This window comes from Myxine glutinosa, chromosome 7 (genome assembly GCF_964187855.1).
Source record: "Myxine glutinosa chromosome 7, kmMyxGlut1.1, whole genome shotgun sequence".
In the NCBI taxonomy this organism is placed as follows: Eukaryota; Metazoa; Chordata; class Myxini; order Myxiniformes; family Myxinidae; genus Myxine; species Myxine glutinosa.
Window position 1 is genome coordinate 55,410,334 of NC_136267.1, and position 26,503 is coordinate 55,436,836.

Sequence of the window (26,503 nt, forward strand, 5' to 3'; positions counted from 1 at the left end):
ACACCATCCTGTGGAATTGAGACCACACCTCCGAGGATTTGAACACCTAACACAATGCTGTGGAATTGAGACCACACCTCCGAGGATTTGAACACCTAACACCATCCTGTGGAATTGAGACCACACCTCTGAGGATTTGAACACCTGACACCATCCTCTGGAATTGAGACCACACCTCCGAGGATTTGAACACCAAACACCATCCTGTGGAATTGAGACCACACCACCGAGGATTTGAACACCCAACACCATCCTCTGGAATTGAGACCACCCCTCCGAGGATTTGAACACCCAACACCATCCTGTGGAATTCCGACCCCACCTCCGAGGATTTGAAGACCTAACACCATGCTGTGGAATTGAGACCACACCTCCAAGGATTTGAACACCTGGAACTGTCCTGTGGAATTGAGCCCACACCTCCGAGGATTTGAACACCGAACACCATCCTGTGGAATTGAGACCACACCTCCGAGGATTTGAACACCTAACACCATGTTGTGGAATTGAGCCCACACCTCTGAGGATTTGAACACCGAACACCATCCTGTGGAATTGAGACCACACCTCCGAGGATTTGAACACCTAACACCATCCTGTGGAATTGAGACCACACCTCTGAGGATTTGAACACCTAACACCATCCTGTGGAATTCAGACCACACCTCTGAGGATTTGAACACCTAACACCATGCTGTGGAATTGAGACCACACCTCCGAGGATTTGAACACCGAACACCATCCTGTGGAATTGAGACCACACCTCCGAGGATTTGAACACCTAACACCATCCTGTGGAATTCAGACCACACCTCTGAGGATTTGAACACCTAACACCATCCTGTGGAATTCAGACCACACCTCTGAGGATTTGAACACCTAACACCATCCTGTGGAATTGAGACCACACCTCTGAGGATTTGAACACCTAACACCATGCTGTGGAATTGAGACCACACCTCCGAGGATTTGAACACTGAACACCATGCTGTGGAATTGAGACCACACCTCCGAGGATTTGAACACCTAACACCATGCTGTGGAATTGAGACCACACCTCTGAGGATTTGAACACCGAACACCATTCTGTGGAATTGAGACCACACCTCTGAGGATTTGAACACGTAACACCATGCTGTGGAATTGAGACCACACCTCCGAGGATTTGAACACCTAACACAATGCTGTGGAATTGAAACCACACCTCCGAGGATTTGAACATCTAACACCATCCTGTGGAATTGAGACCACACCTCTGAGGATTTGAACACCTAACACAATGCTGTGGAATTGAGACCACACCTTCGAGGATTTGAACACCAAACACCATCCTGTGGAATTGAGATCACACCTCCGAGGATTTGAACACCTAACACCATGTTGTGGAATTGAGACCACACCTCCGAGGATTTGAACACCTAACACCATCCTGTCGAATTGAGACCACACCTCTGAGGATTTGAACACCTAACACCATGTTGTGGAATTGAGCCCACACCTCCGAGGATTTGAACACCTGACACCATGCTGGGGAATTGAGCCCACATCTCCAATGATTTGAACACCGGACAGCATCCTGTGGAATTGAGACCACACCTCCGAGGACTTGAATACCAAACACCATCCTGTGGAATTGAGACCACACCTCCGAGGATTTGAACACCCAACACCATCCTCTGGAATTGAGACCACACCTCTGAGGATTTGAACACATAACACCATGCTGTGGAATTGAGACTACACCTCCGAGGATTTGAACACCGAACACCATTCTGTGGAATTGAGACCACACCTCCGAGGATTTGAACACCTAACACCATGCTGTGGAATTGAGACCACACCTCCGAGGATTTGAACACCGAACACCATGCTGTGGAATTGAGACCACACCTCCGAGGATTTGAACACCTAACACCATGCTGTGGAATTGAGACCACACCTCCGAGGATTTGAACACCTAACACCATCCTGTCGAATTGAGACCACACCTCTGAGGATTTGAACACCTAACACCATGTTGTGGAATTGAGACCACACCTCCGAGGATTTGAAGACCTAACTCCATCCTGTGGAATTGAGATCACACCTCCGAGGATTCGAAGACCTAACACCATCCTGTGGAATTGAGATCACACCTTCGATGATTTGAAGCCCTAACACCATCCTGTGGAATTGAGACCACACCTCCGAGGATTTGAACACCGGACACCATCCTGTGGAATTGAGACCACACCTCCGAGGATTTGAACACCTAACACAATGCTGTGGAATTGAGACCACACCTCCGAGGATTTGAACACCTAACACCATCCTGTGGAATTGAGACCACACCTCTGAGGATTTGAACACATAACACCATGCTGTGGAATTGAGACTACACCTCCGAGGATTTGAACACCGAACACCATTCTGTGGAATTGAGACCACACCTCCGAGGATTTGAACACCTAACACCATGCTGTGGAATTGAGACCACACCTCCGAGGATTTGAACACCGAACACCATGCTGTGGAATTGAGACCACACCTCCGAGGATTTGAACACCTAACACCATGCTGTGGAATTGAGACCACACCTCCGAGGATTTGAACACCTAACACCATCCTGTGGAATTGAGACCACACCTCTGAGGATTTGAACACCTAACACCATGTTGTGGAATTGAGCCCACACCTCTGAGGAATTGAACACCGAACACCATCCTGTGGAATTCAGACCATACCTCCAAGGATTTGAACACCTGGCATTATCCTGTGCAATTGAGCACACACCTCCGAGGATTTGAACACCTGACACCATCCTCTGGAATTGAGACCACACCTCCGAGGATTTGAACACCAAACACCATCCTGTGGAATTGAGACCACACCACCGAGGATTTGAACACCCAACACCATCCTCTGGAATTGAGACCACCCCTCCGAGGATTTGAACACCCAACACCATCCTGTGGAATTCCGACCCCACCTCCGAGGATTTGAAGACCTAACACCATGCTGTGGAATTGAGACCACACCTCCAAGGATTTGAACACCTGGAACTGTCCTGTGGAATTGAGCCCACACCTCCGAGGATTTGAACACCGAACACCATCCTGTGGAATTGAGACCACACCTCCGAGGATTTGAACACCTAACACCATGTTGTGGAATTGAGCCCACACCTCTGAGGATTTGAACACCGAACACCATCCTGTGGAATTGAGACCACACCTCCGAGGATTTGAACACCTAACACCATCCTGTGGAATTGAGACCACACCTCTGAGGATTTGAACACCTAACACCATCCTGTGGAATTCAGACCACACCTCTGAGGATTTGAACACCTAACACCATGCTGTGGAATTGAGACCACACCTCCGAGGATTTGAACACCGAACACCATCCTGTGGAATTGAGACCACACCTCCGAGGATTTGAACACCTAACACCATCCTGTGGAATTCAGACCACACCTCTGAGGATTTGAACACCTAACACCATCCTGTGGAATTCAGACCACACCTCTGAGGATTTGAACACCTAACACCATCCTGTGGAATTGAGACCACACCTCTGAGGATTTGAACACCTAACACCATGCTGTGGAATTGAGACCACACCTCCGAGGATTTGAACACGTAACACCATGCTGTGGAATTGAGACCACACCTCCGAGGATTTGAACACCTAACACAATGCTGTGGAATTGAAACCACACCTCCGAGGATTTGAACATCTAACACCATCCTGTGGAATTGAGACCACACCTCTGAGGATTTGAACACCTAACACAATGCTGTGGAATTGAGACCACACATCTGAGGATTTGAACACGTAACACCATGCTGTGGAATTGAGACCACACCTCCGAGGATTTGAACACCTAACACAATGCTGTGGAATTGAAACCACACCTCCGAGGATTTGAACATCTAACACCATCCTGTGGAATTGAGACCACACCTCCGAGGATTTGAACACCTAACACAATGCTGTGGAATTGAAACCACACCTCCGAGGATTTGAACACCTAACACCATCCTGTGGAATTGAGAACACACCTCTGAGGATTTGAACACCGAACACAATGCTGTGGAATTGAGACCACACCTCTGAGGATTTGAACACCGAACACCATTCTGTGGAATTGAGACCACACCTCTGAGGATTTGAACACGTAACACCATGCTGTGGAATTGAGACCACACCTCCGAGGATTTGAACACCTAACACAATGCTGTGGAATTGAAACCACACCTCCGAGGATTTGAACATCTAACACCATCCTGTGGAATTGAGACCACACCTCCGAGGATTTGAACACCTAACACAATGCTGTGGAATTGAAACCACACCTCCGAGGATTTGAACACCTAACACCATCCTGTGGAATTGAGACCACACCTCTGAGGATTTGAACACCTAACACAATGCTGTGGAATTGAGACCACACCTTCGAGGATTTGAACACCAAACACCATCCTGTGGAATTGAGATCACACCTCCGAGGATTTGAACACCTAACACCATGTTGTGGAATTGAGACCACACCTCCGAGGATTTGAACACCTAACACCATCCTGTCGAATTGAGACCACACCTCTGAGGATTTGAACACCTAACACCATGTTGTGGAATTGAGACCACACCTCCGAGGATTTGAACACCTAACACCATCCTGTCGAATTGAGACCACACCTCCGAGGATTTGAACACCTGGAACTGTCCTGTGGAATTGAGCCCACACCTCCGAGGATTTGAACACCGAACACCATCCTGTGGAATTGAGACCACACCTCCGAGGATTTGAACACCGGACATCATCCTGTGGAATTGAGACCACACGTCCAAGGATTTGAACACCGAACACCATCCCTTTCCTGTGGAATTAAGATCACACCTCCGAGGATTCGAAGACCTAACACCATCCTGTGGAATTGAGATCACACCTCCGATGATTTGAAGCCCTAACACCATCCTGTGGAATTGAGACCACACCTCCGAGGATTTGAACACCGGACACCATCCTGTGGAATTGAGACCACACCTCCGAGGATTTGAACACCTAACACCATGCTGTGGATTTGAACCAATCTCCGTCCCGTGGATTTCAACCCATAACTCCCTCCATGGTTTTGAACCCGAACTCCCCGGATTTGCATCCCTAACCTCATGGATTTGCATCCCAATTAAACCCCCTGGATTTGTGTCCCTAACCCAGAGGATTGGTATCCCAAACCATTAGGATTTGTATCCCTAACTCCTAGGATTTGCATCCCTAACCCCCTAGAATCTGCATCCCTAACTCCCTAGGATTTGCATCCCTAACTCTCAGGATTTGTATCCCTAACTCCTCGGATTTGCATCCATAACTCCTAGGATTTGCATCTCTAACCCTCTAGGATTTGCATCCCTAACCCCCATAGGATTTGCATCCCTAATCCCTTCGGATTTGCATCCCTAACCCCCTAGGATTTGCATCCCTATCCCCCTAGGATTTGCATCTCTAACCCTCTAGGATTTGCATCCCTAACCCCCATAGGATTTGCATCCCTAATCCCTTCGGATTTGCATCCCTAACCCCATAGGATTTGAATCCCTAACCCCATAGGATTTGAATCCCTAACCACCTAGGATTTGCATCCCTATATCCTAGGATTTGCCTCCAGATTAAACTTCTTAGGAATTTGCACCCCTTATCCCTAGGATTTTGTATCCCTAACACCTAGATGTTTGTATCCCAAACCCCGAGATGTTTGTATCCCAAACCCCATGAATTTGCATTCTTTACCTCTAGATGTTTGTATCCCAAACCCCTAGATGTTTGTATCCCAAACCCCTAGAATTCGCATTCCTTACCCCGACATTTTTGTATCCCAAACCCCTAGATGTTTGTATCCCAAACCCCTAGATGTTTGTATCCCAAACCCCTAGATGTTTGTATCCCAAACCCCTAGATGTTGGTATCCCAAACCCCTAGAATTTGCATTCCTTACCCCGACATTTTTGTATCCCAAACCCCTAGAATTTGCATTCCTTACCTCTAGATGTTTGTATCCCAAACCCCTAGATGTTTGTATCCCAAACCCCTAGATGTTTGTATCCCAAACCCCTAGATGTTTGTATCCCAAACCCCTAGATGTTTGTATCCAAAACCCCGAGAATTTGCATTCCTTACCCCGACATTTTTGTATCCCAAACCCCTAGATGGTTGGATCCCAAACCCCCAGATGTTTGTATCCCAAACCCCTAGATGTTCGTATCCCAAACCCCTAGAATTTGCATTCCTTACCTCTCGATGTTTGTATCACAAACCCCTAGATGTTTGTATCCCTAACCCCTGGAATTTGCATTCCGTACGCCGACATTTTTGTATCCCAAACCCCTAGATGTTTGTATCCCAAACCCCTAGATGTTTGTATCCCAAACCCCGAGATGTTTGCATCCCAAACTCCTCGATGTTTGTATCCCAAACCCCTAGAATTTGCATTCCTTACCTCTCGATGTTTGTATCACAAACCCCTAGATGTTTGTATCCCAAACCCCTAGAATTTCATTCTTTACCTCTCGATGCTTGTATCACAAACCCCTAGATGTTTGTATCCCTAACCCCTAGAATTTGCATTCCTTACGCCGACATTTTTGTATCCCAAACCCCTAGATGTTTGTATCCCAAACCCCTAGATGTTTGCATCGCAAACCCCTAGATGTTTGTATCCCTAACCCCTAGAATTTGCATTCCTTACGCCGACATTTTTGTATCCCAAACCCCTAGATGTTTGTATCCCAAACCCCTAGATGTTTGTATCCCAAACCCCTAGATGTTTGTATCCCAAACCCCTAGATGTTTGCATCCCAAACCCCTAGATGTTTGTATCCCAAACCCCTAGAATTTGCATTCCTTACCCCGACATTTTTGTATCCCAAACCCCTAGATGTTTGTATCCCAAACCCCTAGATGTTTGTATCCCAAACCCCTAGATGTTTGTATCCCAAACCCCTAGATGTTTGTATCCCAAACCCCTAGATGTTTGTACCCCAAACCCCAAATATTTGTATCCCTGACCCCTACAATTTGCATTCCTTACCCCGACATTTTTGTATCCCCAAACCCCTAGATGTTTGTATCCCAAACCCCTAGATGTTTGTATCCCAAACCGCTAGAATTTGCATTCCTTACCCCGACATTTTTGTGTCCCAAACCCCTAGATGTTTGTATCCCAAACCCCTAGATGTTTGTATCCCAAACCCCTAGATGTTTGTATCCCAAACCCCTAGATGTTTGTATCCCAAACCCCTAGATGTTTGTATCCCAAACCCCTAGATGTTTGTATCCCAAACCCCTAGATGTTTGTATCCCAAACCCCTAGATGTTTGTATCCCAAACCCCTAGATGTTTGCATTCCTTACCCCTAGATTTTTGTATCCCAAACCCCTAGATGTTTGTATCCCAAACCCCTAGATGTTTGTATCCCAAACCCCTAGATGTTTTAATCCCAAACCCCTAGATGTTTGTATCCCAAACCCCTGGATGTTTGTATCCCAAACCCCTAGAATTTGCATTCCTTACCCCGACATTTTTGTATCCCAAACCCCTAGATGTTTGTATCCCAAACCCCTAGAATTTGCATTCCTTACCCCGACATTTTTGTCTCCCAAACCCCTAGATGTTTGTATCCCAAACTCCTAGAATTTGCATTGCTTACCCCGACATTTTTGTATCCCAAACTCCTAGATGTTTGTATCCCAAACCCCTAGAATTTGCATTCCTTACCCCGACATTTTTGTCTCCCAAACCCCTAGATGTTTGTATCCCAAACTCCTAGAATTTGCATTCCTTACCCCGACATTTTTGTATCCCAAACCCCTAGATGTTTGTATCCCAAACCCCTCGATGTTTGTATCCCAAACCCCTAGATGTTTGCATTCCTTACCCCTAGATTTTTGTATCCCAAACCCCTAGATGTTTGTATCCCAAACCCCTCGATGTTTGTATCCCAAACCCCTAGATGTTTGTATCCCAAACCCCTAGATGTTTGTATCCCAAACCCCTAGATGTTTGTATCCCAAACCCCTAGATGTTTGTATCCCAAACCCCTAGATGTTTGTATCCCAAACCCCTAGATGTTTGTATCCCAAACCCCTAGATGTTTGTATCCCAAACCCCTAGATGTTTGTATCCCAAACCCCTAGATGTTTGTATCCCAAACTCCTAGAATTTGCATTCCTTACCCCGACATTTTTGTCTCCCAAACCCCTAGATGTTTGTATCCCAAACCCCCAGGATTTGCATCCCTAACCCCTAGATGTTTGTATCCCAAACCCCTAGATGTTTGTATCACAAACCCCTAGATGTTTGTATCCCAAACTCCTAGAATTTGCATTCCTTACCCCGACATTTTTGTCTCCCAAACCCCTAGATGTTTGTATCCCAAACCCCCAGGATTTGCATCCCTAACCCCTTGAATTTTGCATCCCCGATTAAACCCCCTGGCTTCGCATCCCTAACTCCTTGGATTTGAACCCACAGACCGCCTTTGACAGCGTTATTGGATGCTAATCGAAATGATTGAATGAACTCGTATTGATTAAACAATTAGTGTATTTTATAACTCAGTTTTGCAATGTCATGTTGGCATTTTAATTAATTATTTTTTACATTTGTCTCAGGAGAGCTTGGACTAAATACGTCACACGCGGGACAAAGAGACAACATGGTGCTTTACATGGATTATAAGGAAGAACATTTGATATAATGGACAATCAACATATGTAGAATGATACACGGAACTCGAAGCTGGGATTTGAGCATCGTTGGTAAAGTGGGATGATCACGTGACGGCCCATCCCAAAGTTGGGATTTGTTCGTGAAACATCCTTTTGTCAACTCATCCCGTTTCATTGATAAAAAATTCTCGCTCTCCCAGTTCACGCATTCCAAGGAAGCCCAATGTAAACGATATTCATCAATCACTATTTAAATAATTATTGTTACAATTGACATCCTTCGGGTAAAAATCAGCTGAAACCCTCCTCCTGTCCACCTCGTTAACCTCCTTTTTATCGTCCTTTGGTGCTAATTCGCCATCAAATGCTTCCTGCCTCTCCTTATCAATGGCCTCAAACCTCTGCTTCGCATTTGCTTCTTCCAACGACCTCCCTGAACCCCTTCCTGAGATCGTACCCATTCACATATATCTTGGTGCCACTCGTCCTTCTCCTCTTCTTCCTCCTCTTCATCCTCCTCCTCCCCCTCATCCTCGTCGTCCTCATCCCCCTCTCATCTGCCTCCTCATCCTCATCTTCCTCCTCCCCTTATCCTCCTCCTCCTCCCTCTCACCATCCTCGGCCTCTCTTCATACTCGTCCTCTTCCTCCCCTCCTCCTTCCTCTCATCCTCCTCCTCCTCCCCTTATACTCAACCTCCCCCTCATCCTCCTCCTCCCCTTATACTCAACCTCCTCCTCCCTCATCCTCCTCCTCCCTCATCCACCTCAACCTCCCCCTCATCCTCAACCTCCCCTCCTCCTCCTCCTCCCTCCCCCTCATCCTCCACCTTCCTCTCATCCTCCTCCTCCCCCTCATACTCATCCTCTTCCTCCTCCCTTTGCACCCCCCCACCCGAGGTCCACGCGATGCTCTATCTCAAAATATTTCCTCCTCTTTTCCTTCAACTCCTCCTCGACCCTGTAGCCGAAACCCAATCGTGTGTTTGCGTCCATCCGCCCGGGCAGCCCTCGCCGCCAGTGTGTCTAGACGGGCATGTGATTGCGGACACACCAATAGCGCAGGGGCGGCGACGGACCAGGGAGAACCGGCTCGGGGAGGGTCAGAGGGACGGGCGGAGGGGCCACGCTACGGAGAGGGAGAGGGAGAGCAACACGAGAAAGGCGGGAAGAGACGACGAGCGGCGCTCGGAATCCGCTGTCCCGCTGCGCTGAGGGCGCATTTCGAGATTTCCCCGCATCGCCGCCACCACCGATCGACCGGTCTGCGCGAACGGACCGCGGGTCTTGGACGCCACCGATCGGACGTGACCGTTGGCTCCGGCTCGAGGTTCAGAAAGAAGAGCGACAGGAGAAGGGGACGAGCCGGGCTCGGCGCCTCCGTAGCTGTGAACCGCAGCGGCGGGGATCGCTGGAGGGGGCCCGGCGGAGGAGGAAGAAGCCGAAAGACACCGCGGTCGGCGGCCGAGCCGGTGTGGCGGCGTCCCGAGTACCCGCGGGCTGTATGCGGCCAGGGCCGGCGCCCGTCCCCCTACTACCCGCAGCCGCCGGCCCGCGGCCTTCATGGTGCGCCGCCGGAACGGCCGCGTAGGTGCGCGTCTTGGCGCCGCATGTTCAGGTCGCGCCGTGCCGCCCTGGTGCAAAGGCTCTGGCGGAGCCGAGCCGCGGCCTCGGCCGAAGAGGAGGAGGAGAACCAGGGCGAGGCGGGCGAGGATCAAGCGGGCGCGGGAGCGCCGTGCTCGCCCTGGGCCGCTCTGCGCCGCTCGCTCACGACGACCTCGACGGCGATCGCCAACGGCACCACGATCGGTGGCGGATCGAGCGGGTCCCCGGAGCCGGAGCTCCGGGTCGCGTCGCTGGCCGCCCTGCGCCGCCTGAGCGAGGAGCAGCTGGAAGCGCTGTGCGCGGCCGCGGCGGGACGCGGCGCCGTCGCCTCGTCGTGCGTGCGTCTGTCGGACGGCGCGTTCGGAAGCCTCGCGCCGGGGGTGGACCCGCTCGTGCTGCTGAGCCGCGTGCTCCGCTGGCCCGACGTGCGCCACACGCTCGAGCTGCGACGCCTGGGCACGTGCGCGCAAGCCGGCGGCGACTCGGGCGGCGCGTGCTGCAACCCGTACCATTTCGGGCGCCTGTGCATGCACGGTATGTACGAGCGCTGGGGATGATTCGGGATGAGCTGATGAGGAGGGTTCAATGAAGGGGACCAATGGTACTCGGATATTGATAAGAACCGTTATTGATTATTGATAAGAACCGTTGTTGATTATCGATGGGAACCGTTATTGATTATCGATGGGAACCGATATTGATTATCGATGGGAACCGTTATTGATTACCGATATGAACGTCCACTGTTAATCGATAGGAACTGCTTCATGATTATCAATAGGAACCGTTATTGATTATCAATAGGAATCGTTATTAATTACCGATATGAACCGCCCCTGTTAATCAATAGGAACCGTTATTGATTACCGATATGAACATCCACTGTTAATCGATAGGAGCCGTTATTGATTATCAATAGGAATCGTTATTAATTACCGATATGAACCACCACTGTTAATCGATTGGAACCGTTATTGATTATCAATAGGAACCGTTATTGATTATCGATGGGAACCGTTATTGATTATCGATGGGAACCGATATTGATTAAGTGTATGCTCTGTATGAACATCGATAATTATCGATGGGAACCATTATTAATTATCGATGGGAACCATTATTAATTATCGATGGGAACCATTATTAATTTATCGATGGGAACCGTTATTAATTATCGATGGGAACCGATATTGATTAAGTGTATGCTCTCTGTATGAACATCGATAATTATCGATGGGAACCATTATTAATTATCGATGGGAACCATTATTAATTATCGATGGGAACCATTATTAATTATCGATGGGAACCGTTATTGATTATAATCAATAACGGTTCCTATCGATTAACAGTGGAGGTTCATATCGGTAATCAATAACGGTTCCTATTGATAATCAACAACGGTTCCTATCGATCAACAGTGGAGGTTCATATCGGTAATCAATAACGGTTCCTATTGATAATCAACAACGGTTCCTATCGATCAACAGTGGAGGTTTATATCGGTAATCAATAACGGTTCCTATTGATAATCAACAACGGTTCCTATCGATCAACAGTGGAGGTTCATATCGGTAATTAATAACGATTTCTATTGATAATCAATAACGGCTCCTAGCGATTAACAGTGGATGTTAATATCGGTAATCAATAACGGTTCCTATTGATTAACAGGGGCGGTTCATATCGGTAATTAATAACGATTCCTATTGATAATCAACAACGGTTCCTATCGATCAACAGTGGAGGTTCATATCGGTAATCAATAACGGTTCCTATTGATAATCAACAACGGTTCCTATCGATCAACAGTGGAGGTTCATATCGGTAATCAATAACGGTTCCTATTGATAATCAACAACGGTTCCTATCGATCAACAGTGGAGGTTCATATCGGTAATCAATAACGGTTCCTATTGATAATCAACAACGGTTCCTATCGATCAACAGTGGAGGTTCATATCGGTAATCAATAACGGTTCCTATTGATAATCAACAACGGTTCCTATCGATCAACAGTGGAGGTTCATATCGGTAATCAATAACGGTTCCTATTGATAATCAATAACGGTTCCTATCGATTAACAGTGGAGGTTCATATCGGTAATCAATAACGGTTCCTATTGATAATCAACAACGGTTCCTATCGATCAACAGTGGAGGTTCATATCGGTAATCAATAACGGTTCCTATTGATAATCAACAACGGTTCCTATCGAACAACAGTGGAGGTTCATATCGGTAATCAATAACGGTTCCTATTGATAATAATCAATAACGGTTCCTATCGATCAACAGTGGAGGTTCATATCGGTAATCAATAACGGTTTCTATTGATAATCAACAACGGTTCCTATCGATCAACAGTGGAGGTTCATATCGGTAATCATTAACGGTTCCTATTGATAATCAATAACGGTTCCTATCGATTAACAGTGGAGGTTCATATCGGTAATCAATAACGGTTCCTATTGATATGTATATGTGTGTATGAACATTTACCTGTTCTCATCAGATCTTGCTCCATCTTTTTCATACGTCTTCCGGTCACACACTTTCATATTCGACAGGCACACACATACGCACCCACACATATACATACACACATACACACACACACACACACACACACAAACACACACACACATACGCACACAAATACACACCCACACATACACAAATATACAAACACACATATACACACGAATACACACCCACACATACACACATATACATACACACATATATACAAACACACATACACACAAATACACACCCACACGTATGCACATATACACACATACACACAAATACACACCCACACATACACACAAATACATACACGCATACGCACATATACATACACACATATACACACCCACACATACACACATATATGTACACACAAATACACACCCACACATATGCACATATACATACGCACATATACATACACACATATACACACCCACACATACACACATATATGTACACACAAATACACACCCACACATATGCACATATACATAAACACATACACACATACACACAAATACATACACACATACACACATATACATACACACATATACACACACACATATACATACACACATATATACATACACACATATATACATACACACATATATACATATATACACACACTTCCCATCTGTATTTTCGTTTTCAATGTTAAACATATCGTGCTATATTTTTGAAAAGAATAGGCCATTGTTTGCCAGTATCCCAAGATTCAAAATTCCTCCCCTAATCCACTCATTTGTTGCCCTGTTTTCCCCGCCTCTGGAACCAACTTCCGCATTCTATTCAATCTCATTCTTCCTTCCAGGTCTTCAAGAACCAACTCCCACAACCATATCAGATCCTCCCGAATCCAAAACCATGATCTTTCACACGCCCTTTAACGTCCCCCACCCCACCTCCTTTCATATTTCCAGTTTTCCCTCCTGACTTTCCTTCCGTATCCATCTTGTTCACCCCATACGTCCTACCCTACCCCTCATTCCTCCCCACACTCATTATTTGTCCCAAGTCTCACTCTATCCTATCCTCCAATCCTACTGTTGGTGTTTCCCCCGCTCTCTCTACTGTTCCTTTTCCTCTCTTGCATCCCGATCCATGCAGTGTTGTAGCTCTTACATGAACCTTGACCTTGCATACAAAAAAACCATACAGTGGTCTGTCAGTCATTTACCTGTTCTCATCAGATCTGGCTCCATCTTTTTCATACGTCTTCCGGTCACACACTTTCATTGACTGCCCCCGTTCCTGAACCTACCAACGTCCAAGCGGACATCTTTGCTCCATACATTCCTGTGTTGTTCTATTATATCAACTGCAGGACCAAAACCTGGAAATTTTCTTTCTGGTCCAGCCCACTCACCTGGGTCTTCAAAGTGGCAGCTCAGCCATATTATGACATCCCCTATATCTTCTACCCATTCTGTCTGCACTTGCTCTCCCCTGCTTATCCATCATAGCACGAACCCTCATTCTGCTGTTTTATGAGCCTTGACCTCTATTTCTTTTTAGAATAAAATAATATATAGGGGGCACTACCTTAGCCACTTGTGCCCAGCCAGGTGCATAGGAAAGAGTGGGAGAGATCTTGACAGGGCATTGCTACGGACCACCATGCCGAGCGAGCACCGTGCTACGGTTAGATGGGTTTTCTGTACAAGTTTCTTTGAACACTGGTCTTGGACATCACTGCTTTTGACTTAAAGCTTAACCTGTTATATTACTCCCACAAAGTGGTTCACATGAAGCTTCTGCAAAATAATTCTGGAATGTGAATATGGTACAGGAACGTTGGTCCAAATGGCTTCTTATTCCCTTGGATTTACTAAAAAATATATATTCTTATCTTCATTCTAGGCTGGCAGGATGTGCTGGACCTCGAGGTATGCACATTCGCCTTGAAGTTGAATAACTGGGGTTTGAATCCAGACTCGGCTATCACAGGGTGGTTCATCAATGTGTGTCCCGTTCCTTGGATATATCTGAATCTTCATTCTTGAACAATATTTGCATCTAACAGACAACCTGTAGGCAAACAGCAATCTCGCCGTTTCCATTGGCAGTCATGCCCGATGTGAAATGCATCGCACGCAAGGTGCGGACTGCAATGGAGCCTCTCATGTCATGCTTGCAGGCCAATTAAATGTAATTTTTGGGTAGGAGTGCAGGTAAATGAAGCCGTGCTGAAATACCCAGTAAAATGATAACAATCCCGAAAGTTTGAAGAGACCTTTAATCGCCATGTTGCACAGAATCACTTTGGTGTGGGAAATCGGTTCTAAGTCACTTGCACCAAAACAATGAAATTGCTCTGACCTGAGCTTCAAGGGGAGCACGCAGTACCCTCTTTTTTTGGATGGCATTTCACAAAGGCGATCGCTGCTCCTTCCGCTGTCGATTCTGCAACTGCAGCGAGAACCGGTCGGCAAGCCTGGACTTGTGTGCTCGAAGCGCCACGAGAGTCTGCGCAAATGTCCCCTTGCTGCTGGCATATGCCGCTCGCGCCCGCAAATGTCCCCTTGCTGCTGGCATCTGCCACTCGCGCCCGCAAATGTCCCCTTGCTGCTGGCATCTGCCGCCCGCGCCCGCAAATGTCCCCTTGCTGCTGGCATCTGCCGCTCGCGCCCGCAAATGTCCCCTTGCTGCTGGCATCTGCCGCTCGCGCCCGCAAATGTCCCCTTGCTGCTGGCATCTGCCGCCTGTGCCCGCAAATGTCCCCTTGCTGCTGGCATCTGCCGCTCGCGCCCGCAAATGTCCCCTTGCTGCTGGCATATGCCGCTCGCGCCCGCAAATGTCCCCTTGCTGCTGGCATCTGCCGCTCGCGCCCGCAAATGTCCCCTTGCTGCTGGCATATGCCGCTCGCGCCCGCAAATGTCCCCTTGCTGCTGGCATATGCCGCTCGCGCCCGCAAATGTCCCCTTGCTGCTGGCATCTGCCGCTCGCGCCCGCAAATGTCCCCTTGCTGCTGGCATATGCCGCTCGCGCCCAAGCCATTAGGAGCGATTTCCCTGCATCGGCAAGCACCGCGGCCAAGATTTCTATCTAGTCAGACATTACTGGATGTCGCTATAAATGTCTGACGTGAAGCTTATCTGCTGCGTGTTGCATTGGAACCACGCGGGTTTTGATATGTTCGGGAGACGGGTGTTCGGTGCCAACCCTCATGGATTGTAACGCTGTTCGGCTCGGTTTGAAAGGACTTCAGATGGCCTCGCAAAGTGTCCGCAGAAGTCCTGAATGCATGGGCCACCCCTTGTGTTGGTACCGAAGCCTGGACAGTGCTCGCGAGTACACTTTGAATCGGGCCACCCCTTGTGTTATTTATGGCAAATGTCGTACAGTGCATCTTTTGCTCTAGTTCCTTACCCTTGTGTGAACCGTAGTTGCACTGCGAAAATACTGTCTTTGGCTTTTATTGTCTCGTGAACCTCCAGGCCTGCATGGGGTTCACCCCCACAGTTCTTATTTGCATCAAAAGCACCATTTGTTCTGTTTCACTTTGCCCTCCCAGCCTGGCACATGCTAAGCCAACACTATGTGGGCCACATGTCTGATAGCGTTCACATCTTCATACAGTCCTATTATTTTGGTTGTCCACAATTGCAACAAATAGCAATAGTTAATGGTTGTGAGCAGCAGAACCCTTCTCGGGAGCTAATTCATTGTATTATCAGGAACTGTAACTGAACCCTCTGACTTTTTGTATCTCTTGTCCTACCCACAGATTCACCGCCTCCTCCATATTCAAGGTTTTCACAGCAATGCACCAAGCTCCAAGGTCTGGCCCGCATATCTGGCACTCTTCTTTCTCTACGCCTTCTTCTTCTTCCCTTTTTTTGGGCACTCTTCTTCTTCTTCTTCTTGCTCTTTCTTTTTCTCCGTGTCCATATGGAGAAATATTATACTGTATTATCGTTTGGGGTATGTTAAAGATCCCACACAGTCTTTCAAAAAATGATGGCTGCGCGCTGGTAGCGTGGTGAAATTCGTATTTCCTGTCCTAATCCATGGCAGCATTGCATCAGCAGCAAATCACGTTTGAATGACGTTGCAATCAGCAAACCAAAGTCGTAATTGAATCCCACTCATAATGCATGCTCACTAATATGTACATTTTGAATCAGGCCACTTAGAGGCTACACACGTGTACCGCATACAAAAATGGCAGAGTTTTGATGACCCCTGCCTTCCCACCATCTCTTGGACACCCTATCCATCCGCGGTCCATTCACAATCCAACACCCCCACTCCATCCCCTCCCAACATTAGAAAGATGGCCCCGTACAAGTCATTTGGTTCCACTTATATTAAAAAAAAAAAATCCTCATCATTCATTTTGACCAGAGTGGCAAAGTAATTCGGCCCAAGCGTGCTTACCGAGCTGTCATGAGTTTGAAATGTGCAATGGAATCTGATCCAACTAACATTGCCATCTGGTGCTTTGCCAGCATTGAGGCGCCGCATCGTGAAGTATGCGTCTTCCAAAGGAGTCCTAAAACCAGCTGCCCTGTATTCGACCTTACATATACTTTACATCAAAGACACCTCTCCGGTTTTTTTTAAACAACAGTATTTTTTATTGTTGTTATTTTGAACTGCTACATTTTCCAAATTCAGAGGTCCCTTTATGAGTGCAGATTCACCCACCCTACCTCCTTAGGTACCACCCTGTATCTGCTGTGGTGGAACTATAAAAGGCGAGCCTCCAGCTGATGGGATCGTTCAGCACCTTGTCCAATTATTTGAAAGCGTGATTATTTTTTGGGGTTCAGAGACCTTGCCCAAGTGGTGGGCCACAACAGTGTTTCAAAGTGTGTGTTTTCTTCTGCTCTCCATTGGTGCTCTACTTCAACATTGGAAGAGCTCTTCTTCTTCTTTAACGGCCACAATTACTCCCACATTCTCGTGTGTCTTTTGCGGTGGCCCATGCATTCCGTTTGGAAGTTTTTGCCCGAATCTCGACTTGGGAAGACCATTGCAATAAATGTAGGATGCAAGTTTGCTGTCATTTCCTGCTGGCTAATTCGCATTGTTTATTTGGTCTTACAGAGTCGCCGGAGGAGGAAACTGTTGTCTCCACTGAGACGGGTGGTATGGACAGTACCTGGTTCCCTGAAGTTCAAGGTTAGCTTTTGACATCCGACTGTGACATCCTCTCCATCTTTACATTGATGCTTTCATTTTTACCTGTACGCTTCTTTATACCTCTGCCATCAAGGTATTTCTGTTTTAGCACGCCTATATTCATGGAGTCCTTTGGCTTTAATTCAGGAAAACACTGTCCAAGCCGGTGTTAATGTGAACTTGTTAAAATCCACATGACCATTACATGCTGCCCCTTTTGGAGGTTTGGGGCGAGGGGGGTTGTGGTCCATGGTAACGCCCTGTTAAGATCTATGCCTGGATAGATGGTGCTCTCTGGTCGAGGTTTTCTCCTGTTTGAATTCCTCCTTCCATGTGATTGGATAATCTTCCTTAATGATGCTAATCATATGTGGGGGATGTAAAACACATTGTGTCATTGTGTAAAACATCCTCCGGCCTTTATTCACTCGTTTTTCTGCTTTTTTACTTTATTTTTCAATTCTGCCGCAACCCTTTTTTCGAACTTATTTTGTCTTTTAACTTTAATTTTTGCCTTTTTTTACTTTTACAATCATTGACTGTAAAGGTTTTATTTTCAGCACCCGTGCATTCATGGTGTCATTTTGGCTTAAAGTCGATATTAATATTTATTTATTTATTTTGCACAAGTTTCTTATTTCATTCTTGATGAAGCTGTGAAGACAGAACTGCCCAGGGCCGGTTTTTAATGTGACCTTTGGGTGGTTGCCCGTGCTAATGCCCTGTGGAGATCTGTCTTTATATTATAACCATTAGTCTGGACATTGATAGTCATGGAACCTTTAAAGAAGAACTTTGCAATTTGCTTCAGGTTACCTATGCTACTCACCTTTTTCTATTTGTTCCTGTTGGAAAACTTGTTGGAATCACTTTTGAGAAAGTGTTGTAAATAATATATTATTAATTATTTTATTTTGTGTTTTCTCTCATACATTGTTTTTTTTTTATCCTCATTTTCTTTATTTATAGTCATCAATTTTGTTTGCTTCAAGTAAATTTTCTTGTAAATCTTCTTGTAAGTAAATACTTGTAAGTACTTGTACTTGTAAGTAAAAGTACTTGTAAAAGTACTTGTAAGTACTTGTAAGTAAATCTTCAAGTAAATCAAGTAAATTTTGCTTGCTTTGCTTGCTTTTGCTTGCGTAAAACATTGCTTCAAAAAGGGGACCGAAAAACAACAACAACCACGGTCCCCGAAAAAGGCCAACCCCCGCTTGCGGGGAAAAAATGGCCTCTAAAGGTGGTTTTTTTTTTGTTTTATAGTCATCAATTTCATATTTTCTTCTTCAACATGTATTTTATCCTTTTATTTCGCTGCTGCGTTTCCCCCCAACCCCGGGGTCAAGTTTATTTTTCCTTTCAACCGCAATGAAATGGGAGGATTTCACAAGATGACGCATTCCCAGTTAAAACAAAAAATGGACCAAAAAACAGGATTGTGATGTTCGGGAAGTGTTAAATGCATTTCCAGGTTCTTCTCCCTCTTTCTTTCCATCCCAGTGTCGGCGTTGCGATTCTCACAACCCCCTTGAGCCCCGGTGTATCACGCAGTTGTAGTCGTTGTTGTTGTTGTTGTTGTGTCAAGGCCACGCCCTGTGGCCAGCGGCGGTTGAGGAATCCACGAGGCCAGGCCTTGGGGCGCGGGCTAATCAGCACGGATTTTATCGAACACCGGCCGATAAAGTGGAAAGGCACACAGACCGTGTTGTTTGCCAGCAAACAGCACGCTTGCACAAAAGCCAAGGTCTGCGCTGGGAACGCCACTTATCTGACGATCTGTTTATCAAACTGCGGTATTCCCAGCAACACGAAGGTCTCCATTTGCTGAGCCACTTGGAATGGCCCATTTCGTGGCGCCAGATAGATTTGCACTAAGAGACCAGGGCGGGCGTGTCTTTGCTCGCTTTTTAAAATCCCAAATTCAAACATGTTCATCGTGTGGTCGTTGCAGATACAGGCTGTTGGTAATGCTGAATGTTTTTCCTGACGTCTACTCAACAAACACAGCCAAAGCTATTTATGCTTGCTATATATATATATATATATATATATATATATATACACACACACACACACACACACACACACACACACACACACGTGCAGTGTAATTGATTGATTTCACTCACCGATAGAGTATTTCACATCAATGGGGTTTTCCCTCTTCCCATTTGACATAACAGTTTTGGTGTTTGTGCATGTGTGTACGTTTATTGTCTCAAATAAATAGATTTAAATACTTGCACACATGTGGACGGAGGCTGCATGTGAGTTGTGCCTCTTGTGGAGGAATGGAGGGTAATGGGCATGTGGTAGTAAAAGTCGTGGGTGCGGAAACATGAGGTGATTCAAGAGGGCAAAGATCAGGGTGATTGAGGGTGGGGAGTGTGGGTTGGGGGTGGTGTGAGTGGATTTGGTGGTATGGGGGTGCGCATGCGGGTTTGGTTGGATGTGTTTGGGGTTTTTGGGATGCTAGTGTGTTGGTACATAAGGTACAAGGTGGTAGTACTGTAGGTTCGGAGGGAGCAAAGCTAAAGGGAAGCGTTTATTGGGTAAAAGGAAGTATAGAGTTAAAGGGTGGCAGAGGTATTGTTCATGAAAGATAGAGGTGTGTATTGGGTGCTAAATTAGAGGACTCATGGCAGATGTTTTTTATTGTTTGGTATACAAAGTCGAGGCTCGTGGTAGAGCTATCCGCAGCACGTCGCGAGGTATAGATGGAGACGGGAGGATGGTCGATAACATTGATGCTTGCATAAGGAATTATTCCTAAAAGTATGTATAAATGCAGATAAACGTGCAAGGTTAAGTGCTAATTGAGGCGGTCGATTGAATGTAGGTCAGAGTCACAGCCAACAAATAAGCAAGCAGCGACATTTTGAGATGACCGTTTTTCGTTGGACGGATGACGCGATGGCGAGGAGATTGTTAAGGCCGCATTTTGACCCCGAGCAGTCCTTTTCGGCCCAAATGAAGCATTCGTGGCACGAGTCTTTGGGGAGGGTGACATCTGCACCTTGTTTGGCCACGCACGCCCGCATGCCAGAAGCACCTCGGGGCAGAGTGAGCACATCAGAGGCGAGGCGCGACCGCAGGCAGGCGCCGGCCGACTAGCCGGTGTACCCTTACAGGAAAAACATTGGTTCCATGCGCCACGCTGCATTTTTGGCACCGGGGCTGGTCGACCGTTTGAATGGCGACTTGTTGTCGTTTGCGGTGCATCCGCGGTGGTTTTCTCACAAAGCTCGGCTCCGTTGAAGACCGCTGCCCCGGTGGATAAATGCGGTGCCGGGGTTTCTTCGGCTCTTGGTCAAACGCATCTTTTAATGGGGTTTAAAGCTGGTTCATTGAAAAACCTTGGGGGATTTCAAGATTTACAACTAGTAATGTGTGTTATTCATGCCTTGTTGACTCTGCTAAATTCCTAACCTCTATTGGTAACACGGATGAGGTAACTTTTTAATGGTGTGGCATTTGATGTTGGAAGCATCAAAATATGCATACTGTACCGTTTTATTTTCTTGTTTAAATTTTTTTTTTTTGCACTTGTGTGTTTGACGGCAGTACAACTTTACTCAGTTTTCAATCTTGTAATTTTAGTCGACTGCATCTTTGGATTAGCCCTCTCTTTTCTTCTCTTTTGTGTGATCCACATCTATTACCGTTTTGTTTTAGCCTTTTTATGTCACCTCTAATACCTGTATATACCTGTATCACCCCTAATACCCCTCCCCTCCTCCCTCACCCCACAGCCTGCTGCCATATTATGTCGTTTTACTGAAATATCTCACAAGTCCTATTTATATTGAGTAAAAATGCAACAAAAATGGAATTGCAAATATCGAATGCAATATCCTTAAAGAACGGTTGACGCAAGCAAAGAATGGGTCCCTAAACTTGTGTGACTGACACATGTAACGTGAAACGTACAATGCGTGCATGGATTGGATATCGCAATGTGGAGTTTTCTGTTCAGGTTTGATACCTGTCATATGTCCCATGCTTCTAAGCCTTTATCTGTCTTTCAATTGTGTAGAATGGACCATGTTGGACTCCTTTTCTCAAAAAAAAGAAGAAGTTTTGCTTCCTCTTTTGATCATCTGCACTATAAATCTGAAGCACTTAGATGTCCACCTTTCTTCCATTGTTTGTTGCATGAATTTCTGTTTGAAAACATAGGTTTATGCAACAAACATGTTTCAGAACCTCTGGTGACATCTGGTCATAATTACGTGCTTAAGCGTTCTGAGCTGCCTCGACCCAGCATTGTGGATGGCGCCCTTACGACAGGCACTGCATCGAGGTGACGTCTAGGCTCGTTCCGTTCAAGGCTGCGAGTCGTCTCCTAATCCTGCCCCCGTGACTGCTCATCATTCCAGGTGGGTGGGATTGAGGGAAGATTGTGGCTACCGATGTGGCAAAGGGCCTCGGAAAAAGAGCCACGAAAGTAAACGTGGGAAAAAAGAGTTAACCTCTCTTTGGCAGTCTTTGCAGAAAGGTGGAGACAATTCACAATAGGTGTGCTGGTCTCCATGAGCATGCCTTGCTGCAGCGTTTCTGCCAAGTGCATATGGGAGAAGCATTCTTTTTCTGAAAAAAAAGGCACCGATGCATGACCAGCAAGGGGGTGAGTCGGCAAGGCCGAAGGAGGTCGAGGCCAGTGAGGTGCAGGGGCAGTGCTTTGTGAAGCCCCCGTTTCCTTATCCGCATTCCACACCAAAACAAACTGTGGTGACACGGGGTTTACGTAAAGGTCACAGCTAAAAGTCCCGCTAGCGAGTTGGCGCCATGGACCACGTCACCGAAGCGTAGGTTCGGCCTTTTCTGAAACGAGCGTAGAGCTTATGAAGCATGGGCCAGGTAAGATGGCTAAAAGTATCCTCAGAGAAGGCCAACTGAAACATTTTTTTCGAGCTGGCCTTAGTTGCTTCAAGACTCACATCCTTTAGAGGAGTTCTGCATGTCGTGATACTTTGGCAGCATCTGAAAGCGAGGTGGCGTGTACACTCAGTCCGAATACATCTCGGACTCGGTTGCAGTTGGCCTTCCTGCCAAGCATCTCCCTTATCAACGATCTTTGGGAATGAGGCACTGCATCGTACCCTAAACCTCAGTTGCATAAATCCGTTTATGGGCAATATAAGTCCAAGTGACCACCTGTACCAGACGGATCCCACTCGTTTAGTGCTGTTTGCTTAATTTAATGGTTTCAGCTACACAAAGGCTGTTCGATACTTTGCTGTTACTGAACTGCAAATTGTATTTGGCACAATTGCACTTGTCTTGTCTGCACCGTAACTCGGTGGTAGCTGTCTGGTTCAGGGTCCGATTTGGTTACTTTGAACTGAAAACCTCGTGCTCTTTTGTGCTGTGCCACCTGAGGGGACGTGGACCTCGAGCAGGATGGAGGCTGGAGGCAGGATGGAGGCGAGCAGGATGGATGGGGGGGGGGGGGGGTTGCATCATGGAGCACTCTGTCCTTTTTTATTTTCAGACTGTGCTTTGGTTTTCTCTCTGGGTGACCTGTGTCTTTAAGGTCTAAATGTCTCGTGATAGCAAAACCGAGTAGGAAATAAATAATTCATGTTGGAGGTTGGTGTGAACGTGTTGGATTTGCTTCGACCACATACCGTACAAGACGAGCCGGCTTTCTGGCCACCATTACACTTCCACTTGAACTTTACCAAATGCCACCTTTCAAAAGTAAGCCTTGTGCAGCTTTCCACCTGTGAAGCACAAACCTGGAGCATTTGGAGGTGTGCAACGTAAATTAAATAACTTAAATTGATTTCCTTCATCCAATAGAAAGCTGTTCCGTTAATTTTCATCTCATCTGGTGTGCATCACGTGTCTGCTGGTTTGCATCATTGCCGAGAGTGCCGCTGATGCGGTGCCCCCTGTAAGTTAGAGCAGGAATTTGGCCGGGGAGTCGGCGATAGCTCGCCTACTCTTCACGAGAGACACCGCAGGATCTTTAACGTCCATCAACGAATGCTGGCAGACAGAACACCCAGTTTAACGTCCACCTGAGGGATGGCACACACGTTCATGAATCATCCATTCCTGTGAAACCACCAGGATGACATTTTATAGCCGGGCCGAGGGCTATTCCGTTTAAGGATCTTAGATATTGGTTCTATGTTCCAAGCCAAATGCAAAGGAATTTATGGCTGTCGTGCAAAGTAGTGAGGACTGTAGGAGGGGCATTTCCTTGTGTGGGAGGACCCTTTGTTCACATTGTATGATTTGTACAAATTTTATTTGCTAATCACTGGTCAGTTCATTTGGGCTCATGAGCATTTGAGTTTTAACGCCCTGCAAATGCACCATTAAATTAGGCTGCAACATATACGAAGATGTTTAAACGTTCACACAACATCTGCTATAAGTTATGCAAGTAGTTCTATTTTGTTTTAGTACGTAATTTCAAGTTTCCTGAAATGGCTAGTTTGCTCAAAACAGAATGTCTTGTGCTTAATGCCAAGGTTTCATACGTACTCCGATGGCTAATGTGGATCATTCGGCAAAAGGCTTTCCTTTTACCTCCCCTGCTTCCAAATGGCCATGCCCCAGCAAAAGCCAAAGGAAATGCCGGCGAGTTTGTACTCTCAAGTGTTTATCTTTATTTATTTCTCCTCTTCGGAGAGGGCGCGGTGCGCCAGGACAGTCTTTTAGGCCTCGCCCAGTGGCCCAACCGTCCGGATCGAGGAGTCAGTCCCACGGGCACAGATGGCGGTGTTTTGGGATGGCACATAGCGATGACCGATCACTCTGCTTGCCCCATGGAGCCATCACAAGAATTCTGGCCACTTCACCTTGTCACATTGCTGATCTGAATAACGTCTTGTTTTTATTTCCATTAATTATAAATGTACCTGGAGCACTCACCTCCAAGCTGTCCAGCCTGCGTTCGAATCACGACCCAAATAAATAAAAAACTGTCATCGTGGTGTTTCACAGGCAGGGTGTGCACTCCCTTAGATGAACATTAAACTGGGTGTCCTGTCTGCCAGCATTAGTTGGTCCTGATGTTAAAGATCCCACGGTGTCCTTCGCGAAGAGTCAGTGAGCTATCGCCGGCAGTTTTTTTCCCCAAATTCCTGCATTGACCTCAGTCGAACATCAGACATGGCCAGGCAGTTTGTGAAAGACATTGGCGAAACTTCCCCCCGTACCGGCCAACCCCACAAGGATGTAGGAAAAATGTGGCCATTAAAGAAGAAGAAGATAAAGGTATCAGAGATTCCATGAGACTTGCGCTGTATCTAGTAGACTACCTCAGTGATCGACTAGTAGCCTGGTGTTGGCTTAACGGTTAAGGTGGATGGCTTAAGACCTTAGGGTCTTGAGTTGGAGCCCCTGTTGTGCCATTGAAATGACACCAGGTGGGTTGACTGAGCCTGTCATCATTCCGAGGTCAGCAAAATGAGCACGAGCTTACAGGTAACAGGGGCACTGCATCAGCATCACAGCCGCACATCCAGAAGATGATGCAACCAGCAGCTGCAGGCTGCATACAAACCAACAACAGTAGACCAATAAAGGTTCAATTATCCTGAATTACATGTGTGCTTTGGGAATTGTAATGTATGCATGTGTGTACGTATGTGTGTGTGTATATATAAATATATATATATACACACCATGACCAAAAGTATTTGGACACCCCTTCTAATTAGTGGATTTCGCTGTTTCAGCCACACCCATAGGTATGTATACAATCAAGCACACAGCCATGCAATCTCCATAGACAAACATTGCCAGTAGAATGGGCCATACTGAAGAGCTCAGTGACTTTCAACGTGGCACCGTCATAGGATGCCACCTTTCCAACAAGTCAGTTCGTCAAATTTCTGCCCTGCTCGAGCTGCCCCAGTCAACTGTAAGTGCTGTTATTGTGAAGTGGAAACGTCTAGGAGCAACAACAGCTCAGCCACGACGTGGTAGGCCACACAAGCTCACAGAACAGGACCGCCGAGTGCTGAAGCACGTAGTTCATAAAAATCGTCTGTCCTCGGTTACAACACCCACTACCGAGTTCCAAACTGCCTCTGGAAACAACGTCAGCACAACAACTGTTCATCAGGACCTTCATGAAATGGGTTTCCATGGCCGAGCAGCCGCACACAAGCCTAAGATCATCATGCGCAATGCCAAGCGTCGGCTGGAGTGGTGCAAATGCATAGTGCCAACTGTAAAGTTTGGTGGACGAGGAATAATGGTCTGGGGCTGTTTTTCATGGTTTGGGCTAGGCCCCTTAGTTCCAGTGAAGGGAAATCTTAACGCTACAGCATACAATGACATTCTAGACGATTGTGTACTTCCAACTTTGTGGCAACAGTTTGGGGAAGGCCCTTTCTTGTTTCAGCATGACAATGCCCCCACGCACAAAGCGAGGTCCATACAGAAATGGTTTGTCGAGATCGGTGTGGAAGAACTTGACTGGCCTGCACAGAGCCTTGAGCTCAACCCCATTGAACACCTTTGGGATGAATCGCAATGCCGACTGCGAGCCAGGCC

The 26,503-nt window shown here is 46.6% G+C and overlaps 1 protein-coding gene across 1 annotated transcript in view; it reads left to right on the forward strand.

Annotated features, from left to right (window-relative positions):
* Positions 1-9,663: 9,663 nt before the first annotated feature.
* Positions 9,664-26,503, forward strand: part of LOC137431256 (mothers against decapentaplegic homolog 7) — a 49,323-nt gene continuing 32,483 nt past the window's right edge. The window contains exons 1-3 of the mRNA XM_068122362.2: positions 9,664-10,849; positions 16,584-16,637; positions 17,909-17,983. Coding sequence (XP_067978463.2) covers positions 10,321-10,849; positions 16,584-16,637; positions 17,909-17,983 — 658 coding nt within the window. The 5' untranslated portion in view covers positions 9,664-10,320. The remainder of the gene's footprint in view (positions 10,850-16,583; positions 16,638-17,908; positions 17,984-26,503) is intronic.